This window comes from Neurospora tetrasperma (assembly GCF_000213175.1).
Source record: "Neurospora tetrasperma FGSC 2508 unplaced genomic scaffold NEUTE1scaffold_3, whole genome shotgun sequence".
Classification (NCBI taxonomy): Eukaryota; Fungi; Ascomycota; class Sordariomycetes; order Sordariales; family Sordariaceae; genus Neurospora; species Neurospora tetrasperma.
In genome coordinates this window covers 3872116-3891846 of record NW_009799101.1, presented here as the reverse complement: position 1 = coordinate 3891846, position 19731 = coordinate 3872116, and the positions used below count along the sequence as shown (strand labels likewise).

Sequence of the window (19731 nt, the reverse complement as noted above, 5' to 3'; positions counted from 1 at the left end):
GCATGAGGGACATATCCTCCCCCTCATCTGGGGTTGGCGACGGAAATATAATCGTACCCGAACGAACCCTCAGCCACAACAACCAGCCGCCCCAACCTACCCCTCCTCGCCCAACGACGCTACGGACCGATCCTCGGGGATATCAACACAGCGAGGATACGCCAGCACGTTCGCCGAGTCTGAACTCGTGGGTCGCTCAGCAAAGCGGTCGTGTCAGGCGAAAACAAGAACTCGACAAGGCCTCATAATTGGCTTCTCTGCCACAACTTCCCTGCCAGCCTGGAGTTCCTGGCATCCACAATCCCCCAGTTAAGTAGATATTCAAGATGATAAGGGATAACGAGAACCCACAACTAGTCGAGCAGATCATAATCCGGATGCGATGAGCTGATTGACGAATGGCTAGTGCTGGCCTCGAACACATGGAAGCTTCTACTCAGAAGAAGAGAGCAGGAATTAGATATGATGGACTTACAAAGTTATTTGGCGTGATCGGCATTGCCATCTTAGGTATTTTGGTGCATCTCGGCCCTTTTCTTCTAGATTCATAAGTCCAATATTTCGGACTGAGTCGAAGATCATTGAGAAGGCGCCTTTTCGACGCCAAATGAGTGCATCATCAACGTCAACTCCTAGCCAGGTGCATGATGTCAGTGTTTGGATTGGCGCTCTTCCGAGCATCCCCCTTGTCATATGAAGCAAATGAGTAAACAGTTCATCAGCGATGGGATGATTGTGTGAGAAGTTAGGCGTATTGTGTTACCTCGTGCTCTTCCGCGTATACGAGTTTCATCACTGTCGGCTCGACGGTTAAGACGGCATCTGAGGACATCATTGGACGTCAGGTCATGTAAGTGACTTCCTTCTGCTGCTGGTTTCCCCGCTATAGGGGATGGGGTCGTTAGTGCACTTTACGATCCCCTGGGAGGATATGACGTCATTTCCAACACCAAACGTCTGGTCCATTCTTGGCCGCCAAACGCCCAGTCTGCTTGGGCACACACACTCCAAATGCATCGCAATATTGCCATAGTTTTTGGTCAAAACTAAAACGTTGGAAGACTGCGCAGTTGATGATACTTACTACAACACATCTATTATTTTGATTTATGTCACTGTAAAGGAAGTTACTGCGAATAGGATTGGAAGAAAGTACTAATAAGTAATATGTTAGTTATAACTATAAGAAATACTACACTACCATAATAGCCCGAGAACTTCTTATGCAGTCAGTAGAGTAATCACATGCGGTGTTACAATGTACACTATCAGAGGTGTATGCCAAGACCAGACCAAGTGTTTGGCAGCGGGAACAACAAAGACAACAGGGTATCCAGCCAAGAGCGTAACAACATGGATCGATGTCAGTCTGGAGGTTCGGTCAAGTTCTTGATTACGACTGCGTGGTTAGATCGTTCCTAGAATACAAAACCCATACAGATCGAACTATTTGAATCATCAAGATTACAAAGATCAACAAGACGCAGAGAACAACCCCTCCAACAACTTGAGAATTGTTACGAACTGGACCTATACATCGAACCCCGAAGTCGTCGAATCTCATCCCTACCCGTCTACGATATTACCGACGAATCACCTATTCTAAACCAGACTGGCACTTTAACTTGTATGGCGATTCGCTCGCCCTTCTACTTGACCCAACATTCACCACTGCCAACCATCACCATATCCTCGACAGTGGTATCTGTGCAGAGCCCGGCTATATACGCACAATTTCTTCCAGCTTCATCCTCAGACTACCCACCACCGCCATAAACGAGCCCCAACTTCCCCTCACCCACATATCACAGGCACAATGGGCGGACCAGCGCATCACGAACCCTTCCAGGCCCTCGGCCCCATCTCCTGGCCTACCGACCTCGCCGGCAGACCCGACTCGGACCTACAAGCCCTCATGACCTCCACGTTCACCAATGCCCAAACCCTCGTCGACTCGATCCCGATACCACCCAGCGTCGCTGCCGCCACGGCGAAAGCCGCCGGTGCCGCTCAAGGCCGCCCCCGCTCAGCAACCAGCTCGGCCATAACTGGTCGCCACCAGCCTGACAATTCCGGCTTCCTCCCAATAAAGCTCTCAGCGGAAGCAGCCGAAACAGCCACCAAGCTCCGCAAAGAATGGAAAGAGTGCAAAGTTTCCAATACCAAAGAGAACCCGCTCGGCATCAACGTGTACAAGCTCTCTGCGAAAGACGGAAAGGGCGCCTGGTTCGCGCGGAGGAGCGTCCATAAAGATGTGGCCTTTGACAAGTGGCGGGCAGGGCTGGAGAGGGAGTTCGCTGAAAGTATAAAGCGGTATCAGGAGAATGGGACGGAGCCGGGCACGGGAAATATTAGAGGTATTGGTGGAGAGAAGAGGCTTGAGCGTGTGAGTGTAGGCGCCGGAGGAGGAGGAGGAGGCGCAGAAGGTGATAGCAGCGGGGAACAAGGACGAGGGAGGCTGGAGGTGTTCCTGGTGAGCGCGAGGTTTCCTGGGCCGACTACGCCTAGGGACTTTGTCACCTGTCTGATGATGCCTGGGCCTGGGGCTACTGGAAATGCGTTGGAAAAGGGACCGCGACAGCCGAGACAGTTCATGTTGGTGTCGAGACCATGTGAACACCCCGATGCCCCTGCTAGGTCGGATTTCATCAGGGGACAGTACGAATCCGTCGAGGTTATCAGGGAGATTCCGCTGGATAGGCCGTTGAGAAGGACGAAATCTTCTTCGGAACTCAGTAGGGAGGAGTTTCACGAGATGAAGGATGCGCTGGATCAGGCAGACGTGGATGACCTCAAAAAGGAGGCTGTGCTGCGGTCTGCTAAGAAAGCGGCAATGGCAGTGGCAGATGGAGCTGATGATGGTGGCAGATCCTCTTTAAAGGGAGACGATGATGACCAACACTTTGCTGTCGAGTGGCTCATGGTGACACGCAGTGACCCCGGAGGCAGTGTGCCTAGGTTTATGGTCGAAAGAGGAACTCCTGGCGGAATAACTAACGACGCTGCCCGTTTACTAGATTGGCTGTCAACCAAAAGTATCGAAGAGCTTACCGAAAGTGATGGCGAAGAGGTGCTGGAGCAAACAGCACAGGCTGTCCCGCAACCTGCTGCAGCTACGACGGCACCAGACGACATTCAGCGCAAGGACGTTACCGTACAACAGAAAAGAGCTGCTGGTGTCGATAAGGCCGACCATGCCCAATCTCCGTTACGAGAGACAGAGGCTGTCGAGGAAGAAGCCCCTGCTTCGCAGTCGAGTGGTCTCTACGGTATGTTGACCGGTGCTCTCGGCGCAGCAGGCAATGCCGTAGCCAACAAAGTGGCCAACTTCGCCGGCACTACCAACAACAACACCGACGATGACACCGCTTCACTCGCCTCCTCCATCTCTTCCTCTGACATCGAAAGCGATGTGTCCTCCATCCGCAGCTTCGTCTCCGCCACGGAAGGAGAAGGCCACCCCATCAACGCATCCGGTCAGTCCCTCACCGTTAACGGCAATGGCGACCTCTCCAACGATCCCACTAGCGCGACGTCCATCCGCTCCGAACTCTCCGCCACCGAATCCGCCTCTTCTCTTCAGCCCACCGTTACCGGCGACAACGGCAGCATTCATCTCCCCGACCACTACTCCGCGCGGCGCGAAAAGCACGAAAGAGAAGTCCGCAAGCTCGAGGAGCGCCACCGCAAGGCCGAAGAGAAACTGCACCGTCTCCAAGCCAAACAAGCCGCCAAGCGGCGCGAACAGGAAGAGAAGGGACTCGCCGCCGCCGCGGCTGCCGCTGCCCTCGATGATGACACCGCCTCCAAGCACAACAAAAGCAGCAAGGCGGTGCACGAGGACGCCCGACTTGCCAAACTACGCGAGAAGCACGAGCGCGAGCTCGCGAAGCAGGAAGAGAAGTACCAGCGCGAGCTGACGCGGTTGGAGCAGCACCGGCTGCGGGAGGAGCGGAAAGCGAAGGAGAAGCTGAGGAAGGCGGCTGAAAAGGAGGAAAAAGCTAATGTGCTGAGGGAGATGGAGAAGGTTAAAGCGGAGAGGGATCTGGCGTTGAGGCAGATGGAGATGTTGAGGGAGCAGGTGGGCGAGTTGCAGAGGCAGAATACCATGTTGGTGGCGAGGCTGGGGAAGTATGAGGGGCCTGGGGCCACGGTTGGAAGTGAAGCAGCGGTTGGGGAAGTGGAGGTTGTTAAGAACGGCGGCGCTGTTGGGGCGTAGGATGGAACACCTCGCTGGTCGAGGAGAGGAAGTAATTCGGGAAGAGGTGGAAAGACAGGAATGATCAGGATGGGGATGACGAAGAGGAGGATGACGGGTTGACGAGTTGACGAGTTGACGTTTGGTTTTATGAATAGAATAGGAGAACACGAGGAGAGGATACATTTTTCTTGGTAGTCGTGATGATCATTACCGGTTGCAATTCTTGCCTCCTGAGTATCAGTTTCTTTTCGCAAGACGTTCCTATTTAGTGGATGCGTTCGGGAGATGTGGTTGCCAGGCGATGCTGTCAGCGTTGGGTCATGCAGAAAATACACCAGATCATGAGCTGCTTTTTAACTACTGGCATACGATTAATATTGCAAAGCTCGGGAAAATCAAATTCGAGCACTAGAGCAAAAGCAAAACACACAACTGCGACAAGAAAACTTCCTGCCAAACCACCACTTATCCGTCAACCCTAACATCACCTTGAAAGCCATATAACTGATCACCACACTCATCAACTCCGCGGTTATCTGCCACCTCACAACCCTCTACATACCTCTGCCTTCGTAAATCCTCTTTTCAGATTTTCTTCCCCAAATCCCTCGCCACCCCATTCGCAATCCAATCCGCAATCGCCATGTTCGTAACCATTGGATTCACTCCACTCGCACTCGGAAACACGCTGGCATCCGCTACATACAACCCCTCGGTGCCCCAAACCTTCCCCTTAGGATCCACCACGCCGTTTTCCGGCTTGCTACTCATCCTGCACGTGCCCATTTGGTGCGCCGATACATAAGGCGGGCAAAGTGGTGCGTTATCCCTCTGGTGGAGGAGGGTGGACAGCCACTTCTCAAATAGAGGGTCCTTAACTCCCTTATCGTAATCTTCCTCCTTCGCTTCTTCAGTTGGGGTGGAAGGAGTACCGGGGGAAGATCGAACAAAAGGTTCCACCCCCGGCAAGAAAGGATCAATCTCGCTCGCACCCGTGACATAGGCGATTTTTGCCAAAGCGATGATTCCCTCGAAATTGAGGCTCGCGTCGAAGGACGAGATGGTGTACTCGATGCAGAGTTTCCCGGTCACCGGGTCGGCGTAAACTCGGCCGGTGTCCCGGTCGCGCGAAAGAGAAAGCCACGCGCTTAATTGTGGGTAGCGCAAGCAGGATAGCTTCCAGGAGAGGGCGCCGCGCCAGGGGACTTGGGATAGAATTGAGTGAGGCTGGTTGGGAGCGAAGGGTTAGTATGGTGGAGGGTTTGAAGAGAAAAAGGGATGGGGTGATAAGTAAAGGAGGACGAAGGGAAGAGGGAATACGTACAAGCATGCACGTGTCTTCTAACTTAACGCCGTGGCCTTGGCCGTCGAGGTTCTCAAAGGCGGTGCAGATGGTGGTGATGACGCCACCTATGGTCCGCATTGTGGTTAGTTATGAGAATGCTGCAAGTGGCGAGACAATGCTGGAGACTGACCTTCCCAGGGATTCACATCATCCTCGTAGTAAGCGCCGATGAATTTAACGGGATGGACATGGAGGTTGCGGCCAATATGGTGGTTCTGTTCAGATTGTGAGTCTCCCAAATCCTCTTGATTAAACACAACCAGTCGTTGGTGAGCACTCACATTCAACCCGCTCCTGTGAAGAATCAAAGGACTGTTAAGCGTTCCAGCAGAAACAATGACCTTCTTCGCCTTGATAACGACCTTTCTTGTCTTCCGTTCCCCAATCACTCCCCCATTAGTATCCCTCGCAGTCCACGTTCCCTCCACGCCCACCGCCTTCTTCTTCCCTCCTGATCCGAACCACGACGACGACGAAGAAGACTCATCCCACAAAATCTTGTCCACCGAAAAACCTTCCATGAAGGTAGCCCCCTTTTTCGCCGCCGCCGGCAGCCAACTGACCGCCGGCCCCTGCTTCTCCGCGCTACCACAACCCAAAGGGCAATGCCCACACCAGTGTTCCTTCCCGCCGTTATTCTGGGGACACACGTGCGCCTCGTAACCCAGCTTCCTGCTCCCTTCCAGCAGCTTCTGCCCCCGATAAGTTGTCCTCACTTTATCACCACTTACAACGCCCATGAACTCGTACACGCGATCCAAGCAGTTCTGGAACTCGGCGCTCTCGAAAAACGGCAAGCCGTGCTGCTCCGACCACTCCTTCCTCACATACCCCGGCGTCTGCAGGCTAACGCTCCAGTTAACACTACCGCCGCCGCCCCAGCACGACCCCGCCACGGCGTTGATGGAGCCATCAACACTATTGACGAGCCCGTTGTTTTCGAATAAATGAAACCCGCTCTGCTCCATGGGCATGGGCAGCTGTGCCGGATTAAAGTAATACCCCTTGTCGACGACGAGAACGCGGTGCCCCGCTTCGGCGAGAACTTTGGCGCACACGCCGCCGCCGCAGCCAGAGCCGATGATGACCACGTCGGTGTCGACAGTGGCGGGTTCACTAACAGAAGTGTCGAATTGCAGAAATCCAAAGTCCTCTGTGGGGCCTGGATTCCAGTTTATTGGCACATCCGGGTAGCCGGTGACGGTGCGAAAGAGAGGGCTCGTCTGGAGCCAAAGTACTTTGGCGATGGCAGTGAAGATTTTGTAGAGGGTGCGGGGAGTACCGAACCATGAGGAGGACCAGCTCCGGAGGATGGATTCTCGGATGTGGAGGGGCTGGTCCTGGATGGGGGTGGCATAGCCTGTCAGGAGGAGGCTGCCGGGCCGTGTCCTAGGGTTGGAAGGTTAGCACTCACATCTTTGTCTTATTTTGTTGACACCTGGATATTTCAAGGAAAAGGGGTAGTCCGGGGCAACACTTGGGTGTGCGTTCCCGTTTTGGAGGTCATGTGTAATCTGAATGGAACACTAGTATTGTATGTGTTGGTGGTGGCTTACGAGAGAGCGGATAAGACGCCTCCGAGCCGCTTTTGTGCGGATGGCGGGACGTTGCCGAGGACCCGGCGCACGGCACGGCAGAAGGCCGGGTCATTGGACGGCCTTTCGGCCAGATAAGCTGTGATATCCTCAACAGCGGGTTTCTTCACCACACTGGCCTGTGCCTTGGTGACGATTTCCTTGAACTCGGCATCGGTAATCCCGAGCTGTGTCTTGTCATCTTTCCTGTCTGAGACTGCTGTGATGGAAGGAACAGTAGCGTCCAGTAGGGACATGAGCACGGACCACTGCGTCTCGGTGAAGTAATCGCCGTGTCCGGGCGGTAGCGGCGGTAGCCCGGGCGGAGTGGGGCCGGATACAGAAGAGGCCATTTTAAGCGTTTAGATCTTGGAAAATGCGATCAAGACGCGACGCAATTGCAGCGACACCAGATCGGACGAGATGGAGATGGGAATGGTGTCAAACGTGCATCATCAGACCTTAAGCTTAATTCTCCCTCTTGTCCCGTCCCCCTCTTTTCACCCCTCATCTGAACCCTCTTGTGGACACATGGTTACACAAGACTGGAAGAGTGTCCGTGCATACCTCGGTTGGACAAGTACGACTGGAGGTGAAGCAACATTCCTACGCTGAGACCCTTAAGGGTATCGTCGCCAAGGCTGGGCATAAGTCCAAGTCCATCTTTGGCATAGCGACGGAGTTTCTTCTGCTGGAAATGAACTTTAGGTAAATACATACAGGCAACGTGCAGCATTGCCCATGCAGAAAAGACCTTAAATTCACGACCTTGTTCCAACTGCTCATAACGGACGGCCATTGTTATTGGAAGCAGCTATCACCTTTGCTTCGTTGAACGACAATCAGATGTTGCTTATCAAGAAGGGAGTTTTAGTGTATCTCAAACTTTGGATACACAAAAAGACACAATGGTACGCCCAAGCGGCTCACCTTGCGGGAACCATCTGCAATCCAGATCTTCTCCTTCACGGCTTAATATCCTTGTGATACCCACGCGGGAACGGGAGGAGCACGGCCACGGAAGGAATGCGGGGGAAGTGGACGTTGTTCTGGAGAAAACTGGCGATCAAAGGCGTGGGCAGCGTGGGCGTGGGCGTTTGACAGCACTTTTGCTCTTGGATCCATGTTCCTTTCACGTGCTTGTCGAACTGTTGACTTTTTGTCTCGTCTGGGGAATCCTCACGTCCCCTTTCTCACCTTTCTTGACGACAAACCATTGCCGACGTCGTGGGGGAGGCGACAGTCGCAATGAAAGAAAAATGAAAAAATGAAAAAGTCGTAGCGGGGGTTCACCTTGTGTTTGTAGTTTGTACGGTGTCATTCAACAGAAACCCAAACCTGATGCCAAGATTTGCGGCGTGCTACCTTCCACTTGCCTTCTGCGCGGGCAAAGCCCCAGGCACGAGACCTTCCGCCTTGCGACATCTTGTTTGCCTGCCACAGCCCCAGACGCGTGTGTGTAGTGTCCGTAGAGGTAGTTTTAGTGAGGCGCGCAGAGTTACAGTGCATGAAATGCAAGCTCTTTCCAACTGTTGGGGAGATGTGGATCAAATGGCGGGGTAAAGAGGCTGCCTTTTTCTGAAACTTTTTGTTGAATTTGTAAGGTAGCCCTGGCGATCTCGAGCGCCTAGGACCGCGCCTGACAACCGTGAACCGCGTCCTCTTTGAGGATTCTACATGGTGTAAGTGCGATTAGGTACTCCCCAAAGTGGACCTCATCTTCGACGAACCTCGGGATAATGGATACTTTTTCTTTGGATACCGCCAATGGAGTCTCGAAATTTATAAGCTCCCTGTCTTGAACTTTCACATGCAAAGTTTGTAGCGGGAGTCCAAATCGGCCTAGAGAGAGTTGGAAGCTAGTGAAGCCCAGGGTCGACGTGATCGGACGAACCAAGCCGGTCGGCGATTCGATTTGGAGCGGCAACGCCAAGCCGTCGGCACGCCTGGGTCGCTAAATGCCATCTCATCCGATTTTCCAAACTGACATCACCTCCCGGCTGTTTGGCAACAACAGGATCCGTCTCCATGACCGCGAACGCGTCAACCCTCGGTTTCGCATTGCCAAGACAACCCAAGACGTCAAAGCTCACGCCCGCCACCGAGTGATCCGGTGCCGTTGAATCTTGTTCCTCTTCCTTTCCATTCAGTTGCTGTCAAAGTGATTGCCTCGCTTGACAACACTGTAACGCCTCTTCAATGACATGACATGCACCTACGTACCTTCGTTGGGGCAGATACTGGATGGGCAGGTGCCATGGTAGCGATAACCGCCCGCCTCTTGCTGTAGGTGCTGCTGCTGCTGCTGTCGCCCTCGCCCCGCGGCTCCCGATATGGTCGCCTTCATCAACAGAGCGTTCTATTGTCCAGGATCAAGCAGCTTGTTAATTACTCAGCTGGGTTGGGAAAGTGAATATGGTGAACCAATGAAAACCCTCAATGAGTCCTTCTCCTGCTGTTTTTGGTAATATATGGGTCGGCTGAAGCTGGTCTTGACTTGCACCAGTGTCTTGTACTGCCAAGGTACCGATACCTACCTGAAGCCCACGAACTCGCGGAGTCGCGATAAACTCGGTGCATGTATGAGTGGACCCTTGCCCAGCGGCGAGTGATATAGGAGAGCAACGCCCACGGTACTGCTGCCAGATACTGGCAAGGAAAATGTTGACATCTCGGTTGAATGCTTTGCAAACAGGCCGGGCATGTTCCTGTTTGCTTTTGAATTGTCCAATGTGCCTTCATGGAAGCTCTATGGAAGTCTGCTGGAAACTACCTGTCTACCTTGCCTTTGTCCACCAAACCACCACACAGGCATGATCTGGATTTCTCTGATACTAGGTTCTGGGTGGAGCCCTTGGGACAAGTTACCATTTTCAACTGGGAAGTCTCGTTCATGGCTCACCAGTAACGGCAAGCGCTCTGTATCATCATGCTTAGAGGTATCGGCGAGACAGCCAGGTTACGGTGTTGCGTGACGAGAGGTGCCTTTCGAAAGGTGGCTTTGGAATGTGCCCTTTGCGATGTGCCTTCGGTTTGCGAGGTGCCTTGACGGGCAATGTCCCGGAGTGCTGCGGTGGTCTTGCCATGCAACTGCAAGCCCAGCCTCTTGCCCAATAATCCAAGGGAAGTACGTAGGAAAAGAAGCCAACAACGGTCCAAGCCTGCCTCTGTCTGCCATGGATGAGATGCCCTCGCCCAATTTTTGCCTTGGTGTCTGCTCGTACCTTTGAGGTACCTTATCAGTCCTGCCGCTCGTCGCTCACTGCCCTCTTTGACCCCTGGTAAATCAAGTTTGCTGCAGTGATGAACTTGAGGAACATGTCGCCTCTATCTATAATGGCTATCTCTGGCTGCTTGTAGCCTACCTACCTGGTTTGATCCTCATCTTCTTTACTAAAGTTAATTTGTTCTCCCCTTCTCTTTCCCCGGCCAAGCAACCAGATATTACACTCCGGTGCAAACTTCTTGACTGGCCCATAAAGTTTGTAGACCTCTACTTATCTGATCACGCTCGTCCTGTTTCCCGTTCCGAGCCGATCCGACGCCGGCAGCAACCTCATCCACCCGGCGAATAGGACCATCTCATCAACCCAGAGGCTCAGACAACGCAAACCAGTCCCGGTCGTCTCCAGTGTCGCCATCCCGCGGGCGTCCATCTGGCCAATTGTTGACGTTCACCACGACCCCGCAGTCCACTGAAGTACGTACCCAGAAGTACCCAGAAGTACCGAGTACCTTTTTAGTGAGGCGCAGAGATTGGACGATCCCGAAAGCGTTGGGGATCCTCTTATAAGGTTTGTTTAAAAAGTTGACAAAAGACGCAAGAACAAAACCTCGCAGACGTCCGTTACGGTTTTCGAGCTTTCTCTCTCCCCGGTTCTCTTTCAACATCATCCTTCACCGAATCCAACTCGATTTAGGTTGCACCAGGAGTCAGAATGGCGTCCATCTCCTTCTCCTTGCCCAAGGCATCCCTCTTCAAGTTCCCACCCGCCACCAACCCGGGCTTCGTTCCTCCTCCCCCAGCCGGCCCCAACTCCTCGACAGTCTTTGACATCCCCGATGATGTCTACTACGCCTGGTTGGACCCCAAGGTCCCTCTCACGATCGCTACCGTCTACGCCGTGACCGCCAAGCTCCTCAACATCTACAACAAGTCCACCGGCAAGAAGCCCTGGGCCATCAGCAAGACCAGGCCTTTCCACTGGTTCGTCATTGCCCACAATGTCTTCCTCGCTGTATACTCGGCCTGGACCTTCATTGGCATGCTCGGTGCCGTCCGCCGCTCCTTCGTGAGCCCCTTCGGTCCTGAGGGCCTGGCTGGTTTCGTCGACTCCGTCTGCCGCATCAACGGTCCCGCTGGTCTCAGCAACTCTGTCTTCTACAACGATGAGGCTGGTGCTTTCCAGACCTACTCTCCCCACGTCACCCTCGGTGCCGATGGCAACCCCAGCCGCTTCGACTCTGGCCGTCTGTGGAACGAGGGTCTTGCTTTCTACGGCTGGATCTTCTACCTCTCCAAGTTCTACGAGGTCGTTGATACCCTCATCATCCTCGCCAAGGGCAAGCTTAGCTCCACTCTCCAGACCTACCACCACGCCGGTGCTATGCTCTGCATGTGGGCTGGTATGCGCTACATGTCCACTCCTATCTGGGTCTTCTGCTTTGTCAACTCCTTCATCCACGCCCTGATGGTAAGTTCAAAGTCACTATCACTTTCCAAACATGAACAAACGCTGATAGTTTCCTAGTACACCTACTACACCGTTACTGCCTTCAATATCCGCGTTCCTACCCCCATTAAGCGTACCCTCACCAGCATGCAGATTACCCAGTTCCTTCTCGGTGCCTCCTACGCCATCGTCCACTCCTTCGTCTCCTACACTATCCCCGTTGTGGTCGCCAACCCCGAGAAGACTGCTTCCGCTGTCGAGGCCGCCAGCACTGTTGTTGACAGCCAGAAGGTCCTTGTCTTTGGCAATGCTACTCGCGTCGACGCCGCCGAGGCCACCTATGGCCAGCGCGTTGTTCCCTGCGTCACCAGCAACAACTCCACCTTTGCCATCTGGCTCAACGTCTTCTACCTTGCTCCTCTCACCTATCTCTTCATCTCTTTCTTCATCGAGAGCTACACGCGCCGCAGCAACGCTGCTGAGAAGACCAAGAACGCCAAGCCCGTCGACAACGTCGCCATGGCTGAGAAGGCAGGGTGGGAGGCTGCCAAGAAGATGGAGGGTGAGGTCTATGGTGAGACTAAGGAGGACACCTACGAGGCTCGCACCACCCGCTCTGCCTCCAAGCGTACCCTTCGCCAGCGCGCTTAAACAATGTCTGACCACTTTGACCACTATCCGATCTGGAGTTAGCCCTATAACCTCCAGTATGTCCAGTATGAATGGGGGTTATGCGCTCCGCAAGTCCGGTCGTGATCCAGACCTGGCGATAGCCTCAAGAGGCCAGATGATGTCAGCTCTCATCCGGTATCTCTTCTTTCTTCGCTACTTGTTCTCCGCTTGGAGCCAACAAAACAGGTGAAGTGGGGAAAAACAAAAAAAGAAACAAAAAAAAGACTGACATACAGAGATACCCGATTCTCTGCGCCGCGCCCACGCCTCAATGGTATGTGGGTAAACACCCGTGTTTCTCAAGGCGGTAGCAGATTATCTCAAAGCCAAGAGCAGGGCCACTCGGCTGTTCAAGGTTGTTCGAAGATAGGAAACAAGGAACTTTGTGGTTCTCTTAGATGAGGGATGATTAACGTTGATTGGGTTTTATTAGCATAAGGAAAGAGAAAAGGGAAGGGAAATAGCATGGGACGGGTATTTTGCTTGGGTTATCGGCATATCATTATTTCATCAGCACATTTTGGCATTTCATAGAATACAACTGTTCATGGTCCATCTTCAAACTCTAGACTATTATGAAGCTCTTGTGTACTGAGTGCCGCCCTGCTCATGATGTTTTATTACACTTGGAACGTCTCATGCCGGCGTTATAGTAACTACGGACGTTATTCCAGTATGGTCATGTCTACCGCCATGTAGGCGACAAAGTTGTTAAGTCACATTCGGGCAGCATAACAATCTAGGCTTCTTTCCACATCGGGAATGTTTGAGGTGATGACATTAACGCAAAAAGGAAAAAAAAAAAAAAAAAAAAAAAAAAAAAAAAAGAGGAATACAACAACGAATTGTTGGATACACAGGCTGAATCACAACCAAGTTTCTCACGTACTTAACATTGTGGTGTCTTCTTTAGTCAAGTCATTTCTACGCAGTAAGTCTCTAGTATGACGGTGCCCCGGAAAGTCAGAATTCGCTCAAGTCAAGTAACCTCTATCGATCTAACCCACAGTACCGCATCAAGGTGTGAAGGTTCCTCGCTTTTCCAATGAGAATTGTGCGATCAACGAAACTGCTCTCCGCGCCTTCCCTTCAGCCTTCGCTTCCGGTCTTCTATCGGGGCCAAGCAACTGAACCGTCGGTAGCACTCGCACCTGCCAAAAGTCTCTGGCCATTCTTTGACTAACGGACCTTCCGAGCCCAATCTCCCGTCTACCTAGAGGTTTGTATTTTCCCTTTAAGAAACAATACCACCATTTTTTGCCTTTTGTTCGTTCGGTTCAGTTGTCACCTTGGTTCCATTGGCGATGATGTATGAACACAGATTATCAAATCTATCTCATTCGCGTTCTCATCGGATTCGTTCGAAGGAAGAAGGTTCGCAAATGGCTTTCTAACGACCTGTATGGAGAGAGCGGCATGCCGCGGCTGTATCATTCTTGCGAGCAATGTGGGTGTAGGAAGGTAGAGGTGTCGACTGCACGTCTCGCTCTCGGATGGAGATTTCGGCTTGTATATACTCTCAGAGAGATTCAAGTAAGAGTGTGTAATAACGCACCTGGATCAAAACATCAATTCGCGTGTTTCCAGGAGGACAAAAAAAAAAAAAAGGGAACACGAGTGAACTGGCTTCGAGAAATCGTCGGTATCTCTTTCTTTCTTTCTTTCTTTCTTTCTCTCCTCGTTTCTCTCTTCCTCTCTTTTCTTCCTGCCTTTCTCTCTCGCATCCTATAGGCTTCGTGTCCCTTATCCTGAAATCCAATATCCATTTCACTCGTCCTTCCTCATAACAAGCTGAGGAGCTTGCCTGCCTACATGACTTGAATACTGCAGACCTGCCCGTGTACCGTCTTATTGAGCCATTTGTTATATGGAATTCGGTGTGATCAAGCTCGACAAGGTGAAAGGAGTATAGAAGAATGACAGTCATTCGGTTAGTCCATCAGCTGGAAGATCAACATTGCCCCCTTTGCCTTGACTTTTGAGAGTTGAATGAGTTGGAGGGGGGTTCAAAGGTTGGGATAATTGCATGAAATGCCGCCAAAAACAAAACTCTCGGAAAACTCGTTTTCCAAATTGCAGGGTCAATGGTGTCCCGCAACCATGTGCATGCTCTCTGATGGCCACCAAAAAGCGTTTGACAGATCTTTACCCTGTCTTTTGTACAGCATCACCAAGAAACAAAAAAACAAAAAAAAAACAAAACAAAAAAAAAACTGAGTTTTCCGGGTCCTGGACGCCCGGCGATGTCATCCCGTAACGTGGAAACCATCCACTCAAGTCCAGACTGCCGAAGACAGGCTGCAGGATGCCAGGCACGCACGCACGCACGCCAACGCCACTCAAACATGCACGTAATCACCTCTAGGCACTCCGCCCGTCTGGCACTAACTTGGCCGTGAGCGGCGAGACAAGGATGCCAATGGAGAAGAGTTGAAGTTGGGAGTGTCAAGTTGATAACCGTTGTGAGTTGTAAGAGAGCTTTTTTGGTATTAGACACTTGTCTAAGACTTACGGACGATCATGCCTAGCATGGAACTACCTAAGACTACTCGTAAGGAACGGACTAGACGATGGTACCTGTCGGTATGCTCTTCCTCCAAAGATGATGTCCTAGACAGCTTAGGAAAGGAATATCAGAGTGACTACTGACTTGCTGTGCAGTACAACAGCAACAGGACTACAAGAGAGAATGATTGTAACTGATCTGAATATGATCCTCTTCATACGAGTACCCGGAACTCACCAGGTATTCGATCAACTTCTCCGTCTCACACGTCGACTGGTATGTTCCTTCTACATCACTTAGACACGAATATCGACACGCAAAGGCAGTAAGCGAAACGCCGATCTGAAGTTCTGAATATGAATCGATAGCCTCCGACTCTTTGACTTCTTTCTCATTTGTCCCATGTTGTTGTAAATGTACATCCCAAGAAAAAAAAAAAAAGACGCCTATAATCTGTCCCATAGCAATGCCTCTCCCAAAAATGATGCAGATCTCAACAACAAAAAAACAGCAACATTGCAAAGGCCGAAACAAAAGGGTCCTCCTATTCTTCGGACATGCTTGGACGAAACAGTAAACATTCCGTCGGGAAACGCCAATTATGCAATTTGCAAATCTGTGGGTTGAGCTAGCTCGCGGCTGGCGCCCCTTCTCGAACAGAAACAGCAAAGAACAAAACCATAGAAATTTCAACAACAACTCAACGTATGATAAGTGAGGGAAAGGGAAAATTAGGCCCTTGCCCGGGTGCTATGAATCTGATCCCATGACCAGATCTAGTGTAACTGCTCATCCTCAAAGCCAGATCGGCGGAACTCCACTTGATAGGATTGGTAGGGGTGGACCGCGTCGAAGGTGAAGAAAGTGGAGTCTTGAGCGGGACGACGTGGAACCTTCCTACTCCGACGGCTAGAGGGTCAAGAGAGCAGCCTCAACGATGCGGGTCCGAAGCTGCAGGCGCGAGTCGTGTGCTCCTCCGCTCCGCTCGACGAGAAGCCCACCGAAATGTCGCGCAGGCAAACCCTGGGCAATCTGTTGTGCGTAGGCCCAAAGGGTCAACTCCGCCAGTGCCCATCCCGCCAGAGGCCCAGTCTGATGCGGAGGGTTTCTTTGTTATGATATGCACGCTACTCTTTTCCGACTTTGTGACGTCCAAAGCCAAGAGGTGGTGATAAACTGAAAGCAAGCCGAAAAGCAGACGCTCAATCCCGCAAACGCTGGGAAATCCTATGCCGTGTAGATCAGAACGAACCATCTAGAAATGTTCATCCGACGCAACGTAACCCATTAATTCCACCTCGTTGTGCCATATTAGGTACGTCACGCATTAAGCGTATATGCTTTTCGTTCAATCTCGGGCCATGTCGGTCGTAAGAATAAACATTGGCCGTTGTGGTCGCCGTTGCCGGATGGGAGGATCCACTCAACTCCGCGTCTCCGGTGAGATTCAACTCGGGAGGAAATGTATACATACTCTATGCGATTGGTCCAAAAGCGAGCAATCCATCTGGATTGCAGAGTGCGAGAAGAGGTCTCTAGCCAGGAGACATCTCTCTGGAGACAATGACTTTAACAAAGGCCAATCATGCCTTCAGAATGTGCTCCAGTTCCAGTCCCTAGGGACGCTGTGGGCCACCTCGGGCATGCTCGGCAATCCCAGATTGAATCCCATCTTAATCCCCGAGGGGGTGATGGGGGAAGCAAGAACCGGGCTGCCCGGCTCAGAGCTGGTCGTGTTGCCATCCGAGGTAGACGAACCGCTGGTCGACGACTGGCTGTTGGCCCGGCTTCGCCACTCCTTAAACTGGGAATAGCAGTGCTGACAGGCGCGGCTTGGAGTTCCCCGGGGGTTGTAGTTCGCATCTTGGTCCAAGGGGATCTCGAATGCGCTGTGGACGTCACAGAAGATGTTACCGCATCTGCGACAGTGGTGACGGCGGGTGAAGTAATTGAAGTTCTTCTTGCACCTGGCATCATCGCATACCGTAGACTCTGCGTCGGGCTGTGAAGAAACAGTTAGACGTGTCAATCCATGAATCTTGTGTCACTTTCAAACACACAAAAGCCTCACCGAAGTGAGACATGACAGGGAAGATGGGTGGAAACGTACCTTCCAGTGCTTCCGCGTCGGTACCCCGGTCGGCTTGGGATAATGATCCAGGTTCACGTTGGGGTCGATGCACATGCCGCTATCTCCAGTGTTTCTCCTGCTCAATCGGCCCAGGGCACCCCGTCCGATATAGCTGGTGGTTGGTTTCAACTTGCGCTCCTCCTCAATCTCCTCGTCTTTGGAACTGGGCCTCGACGTCGGCGGCTTGGATGCGTACTGGTTCGGCCTGAGGGCCGCCGGCATATACAGCGGGCGGATTTGACGAGTGAGGGTCTTTGGGGAAGTTGGCGAAACATTCCCTGACGTACTGAGAGGTGAGATTTGTCGGCTGTTGCCATTGCCATTGCCGTTGTACTGGGCGGATGGTTGATAAGGAGCACCCGTGCTCACTTGCTGAGGCGGCGGCTGTTGGCGATTCATACTTGGGTTATTATGAAAACCACGATATGTTTGCTGGAAATGAGATTGTTGCTGGTTGTTGGGGAACTGAGGCATCACGAAGTCGGTAGCCATATCTGTGGCGGTGGGCTGATGAGGCGGTGATGTGTTCCGATTGCGCAGAACAGAATGTCGAGAGTGTAGTTGTAGATACCCTAGCTTCAAACAACCTGGACGGGAGCGCGGGGATGGATGCTGGCACGTGCGGCTTGTTGAATTGTCGTAGCAGACAGAATAGAAAGTCGCAAGAGACGAAGTTGAAGACGTCTTAAGAGCGATCAAGGGTTGATGAGGAGAAGTTTATTGCTTCATCCAGTATATAATGGATGGGCGATGTTGAAGGAAGGGTGAAGTCGAGGTGACTTTGGTATCGATATTAGTCGGCAAGTATCCGCAGATAAGAGAAAGCCAGAGCTGATCACAGTTGACGTTCAACCTCGTTTGGTTGATGCGTCGGTGATCTAGACTCGAGGGGTCCGTGTGTGTCCAAACTCCGAGTTATGTATGCTGCTTGCACATGGGCAAAAAAAAGGGTCAGGTTTAGGTAATGAGAGAGTGCGAGGCAAAGAAGCAGAGTAATATATATGGTAGTGTAGGAAGCACAGAGTGCAGTAGGAGGCTTGGGAGGGAACGGATAGAGGGAAGGTAGTAGGTAGGGGTATGTATAAGAGCCAAACCGAGTTGCGTTCGTTTGCAGGACGGATGGTCGGAGGGACGCGGACGATGAATCGAGAAGTACCGCCAGCTATATGTATACGGGACAGTTACCCAGGTAGATATCTCTTTATAAGTGGAAGACAGATATGTACTCTGCAGGAATAGTCCATATGGAAAGAACACGGATGCACCATGACCACACTATTATCATACCCAACAGGTGGATACCTCAAATTGCCAAAGCCCGCAAGTCTGGCCGACGGCAGACCGCATCGATGGAGATCTGACAGGGAGCGCTCACCAGTGTGGGCGAGGCTCGAGAAGCTGACCAGGGGGGACGAGGTCGCGTCGGGAAGGTCGACTTCGTCCATCAACGGAGCAGACGAGTGAGAGCCAAGCGAGCCAAGAGCGAACGATGGTTCCTGTCCAGGTTACGCCCGACTGCCCGGCAAGACGTTGCACCCTGGACTTGCCTTTAAAGCCAATGGGATTGGCTCGGCCCTGGTCTGCAGCAGCGGGTCCACCCACCCACTGCACTGCGAACCCACTGCAGAGAGTCTAGTGTCCACTGCGCTTCGTCGCCGTCCCAACGTCCCCCAGCATCCCGCCCGTTCCTCTTCCATCTCACAAGCGAACGGCACCGTCGCGACGGCAGAGTGAGATCGCTGGGGAAACGAATGGCGAAGAGCCACAGCTCACTGGGCTTGTCCTAATCGGTGCAAAAAGCGGTGGAGCACCACAGGCATCGCCGGCGTCAAAATCTGGTGTGGAAGGAAGAACGCATGTGCCGGCCACTTCACGAACCCCCCCTGTCTCTTTCCTAGGCTTGTCTACACTACACTACACTACACTACACCACGGATTGGTTTTCCTCTTTGAGCCATCTCCTCGTCATTACATACACTACGACTACGGGTCTTGATGGTTGTCGTTCCTTCAAGGTCAACTTTTGGTAGGAAGAGTTCCAGCTTCATCAGTCTGGCGATGTCTCGGCCAGAAATTCATGTCCAGCTTTACATTATTGGTGATGTACGGACGCGTAGGCAAGGCGGTTCGATGGTCATATGTGTGTAGTTACATTTGTGCGACCATGAATGATATGTACCCGAAAGGCTTCGAGATCGGACAAGAGGTGGAAATCCGCGCGGTGTAATATCCGGACCTGGTGGAGAGGATCGATGACTTTGTTCTCGAGAAGGTCATTCAAGGCATCGATCCAATCCGTCTGACTCGGAGGAGTTTTGCTCCATAGTATTCCATACTGGGTAGTCGTGGAATCATATACCTCATAGGGGTAATGCTCGTTGAGAGGTCCGCGATCCCTTCCAGACTCGGAGCAGAGTGCATGTCAAACATATTCGCTTCGCGGGTGAACACTGTACTATGGTGATATGGGTAAGTTAAACCCGTGGATCAGGTCGTTGGACACACAGTGCCCACGAAGCTTTAGCTTTAGTGGTCAGTGCAAGATACCTGACAGGGAGGTAAAACTTTTGCTCGTAACCGCAGTACACCAAAGACCTTTTATTCGCTTCAGGGAACCTCGTTAGAAGCA

General features: G+C 52.2%; 6 protein-coding genes across 6 annotated transcripts; 3 read left to right on the top strand and 3 right to left on the bottom strand.

The window, feature by feature from the left end:
* Positions 1-1816: 1816 nt before the first annotated feature.
* NEUTE1DRAFT_82545 (uncharacterized protein) lies at positions 1817-4549 on the top strand (the record flags this gene model as incomplete). Its single annotated transcript, XM_009852966.1, has 2 exons — positions 1817-2392; positions 2465-4549. 2 exons carry the CDS (start codon positions 1817-1819, stop codon positions 4217-4219), a joined length of 2331 nt encoding a protein of 776 aa, XP_009851268.1.
* Positions 4550-4556: 7 nt separating this feature from the next.
* Positions 4557-7500, bottom strand: NEUTE1DRAFT_82541 (uncharacterized protein; the record flags this gene model as incomplete). Its single annotated transcript, XM_009852965.1, has 5 exons — positions 4557-5428; positions 5526-5611; positions 5677-5761; positions 5828-6935; positions 7103-7500. The coding sequence occupies 5 exons, from the start codon at positions 7471-7473 to the stop codon at positions 4787-4789; spliced, it is 2292 nt and encodes a 763-aa protein (XP_009851267.1).
* Positions 7501-8085: 585 nt separating this feature from the next.
* On the bottom strand, positions 8086-9824 carry NEUTE1DRAFT_110351 (uncharacterized protein; the record flags this gene model as incomplete). The annotated part of the gene is made up of 6 exons (XM_009852964.1): positions 8086-8268; positions 8318-8413; positions 8486-8793; positions 9015-9273; positions 9344-9461; positions 9658-9824. 6 exons carry the CDS (start codon positions 9822-9824, stop codon positions 8086-8088), a joined length of 1131 nt encoding a protein of 376 aa, XP_009851266.1.
* A 1185-nt stretch (positions 9825-11009) lies between these two features.
* NEUTE1DRAFT_82538 (uncharacterized protein) lies at positions 11010-13028 on the top strand (the record flags this gene model as incomplete). Its single annotated transcript, XM_009852963.1, has 2 exons — positions 11010-11814; positions 11872-13028. The coding sequence occupies 2 exons, from the start codon at positions 11059-11061 to the stop codon at positions 12442-12444; spliced, it is 1329 nt and encodes a 442-aa protein (XP_009851265.1).
* A 2378-nt stretch (positions 13029-15406) lies between these two features.
* NEUTE1DRAFT_117106 (uncharacterized protein) lies at positions 15407-15659 on the top strand (the record flags this gene model as incomplete). Its single annotated transcript, XM_009852962.1, has 1 exon — positions 15407-15659. A coding segment is annotated over one exon (192 nt), but the record flags the coding sequence as incomplete, so codon positions are not given.
* A 903-nt stretch (positions 15660-16562) lies between these two features.
* Positions 16563-17933, bottom strand: NEUTE1DRAFT_82536 (uncharacterized protein; the record flags this gene model as incomplete). The annotated part of the gene is made up of 2 exons (XM_009852961.1): positions 16563-16973; positions 17082-17933. 2 exons carry the CDS (start codon positions 17592-17594, stop codon positions 16563-16565), a joined length of 924 nt encoding a protein of 307 aa, XP_009851263.1.
* Between the last annotated feature and the right edge of the window lie 1798 nt (positions 17934-19731).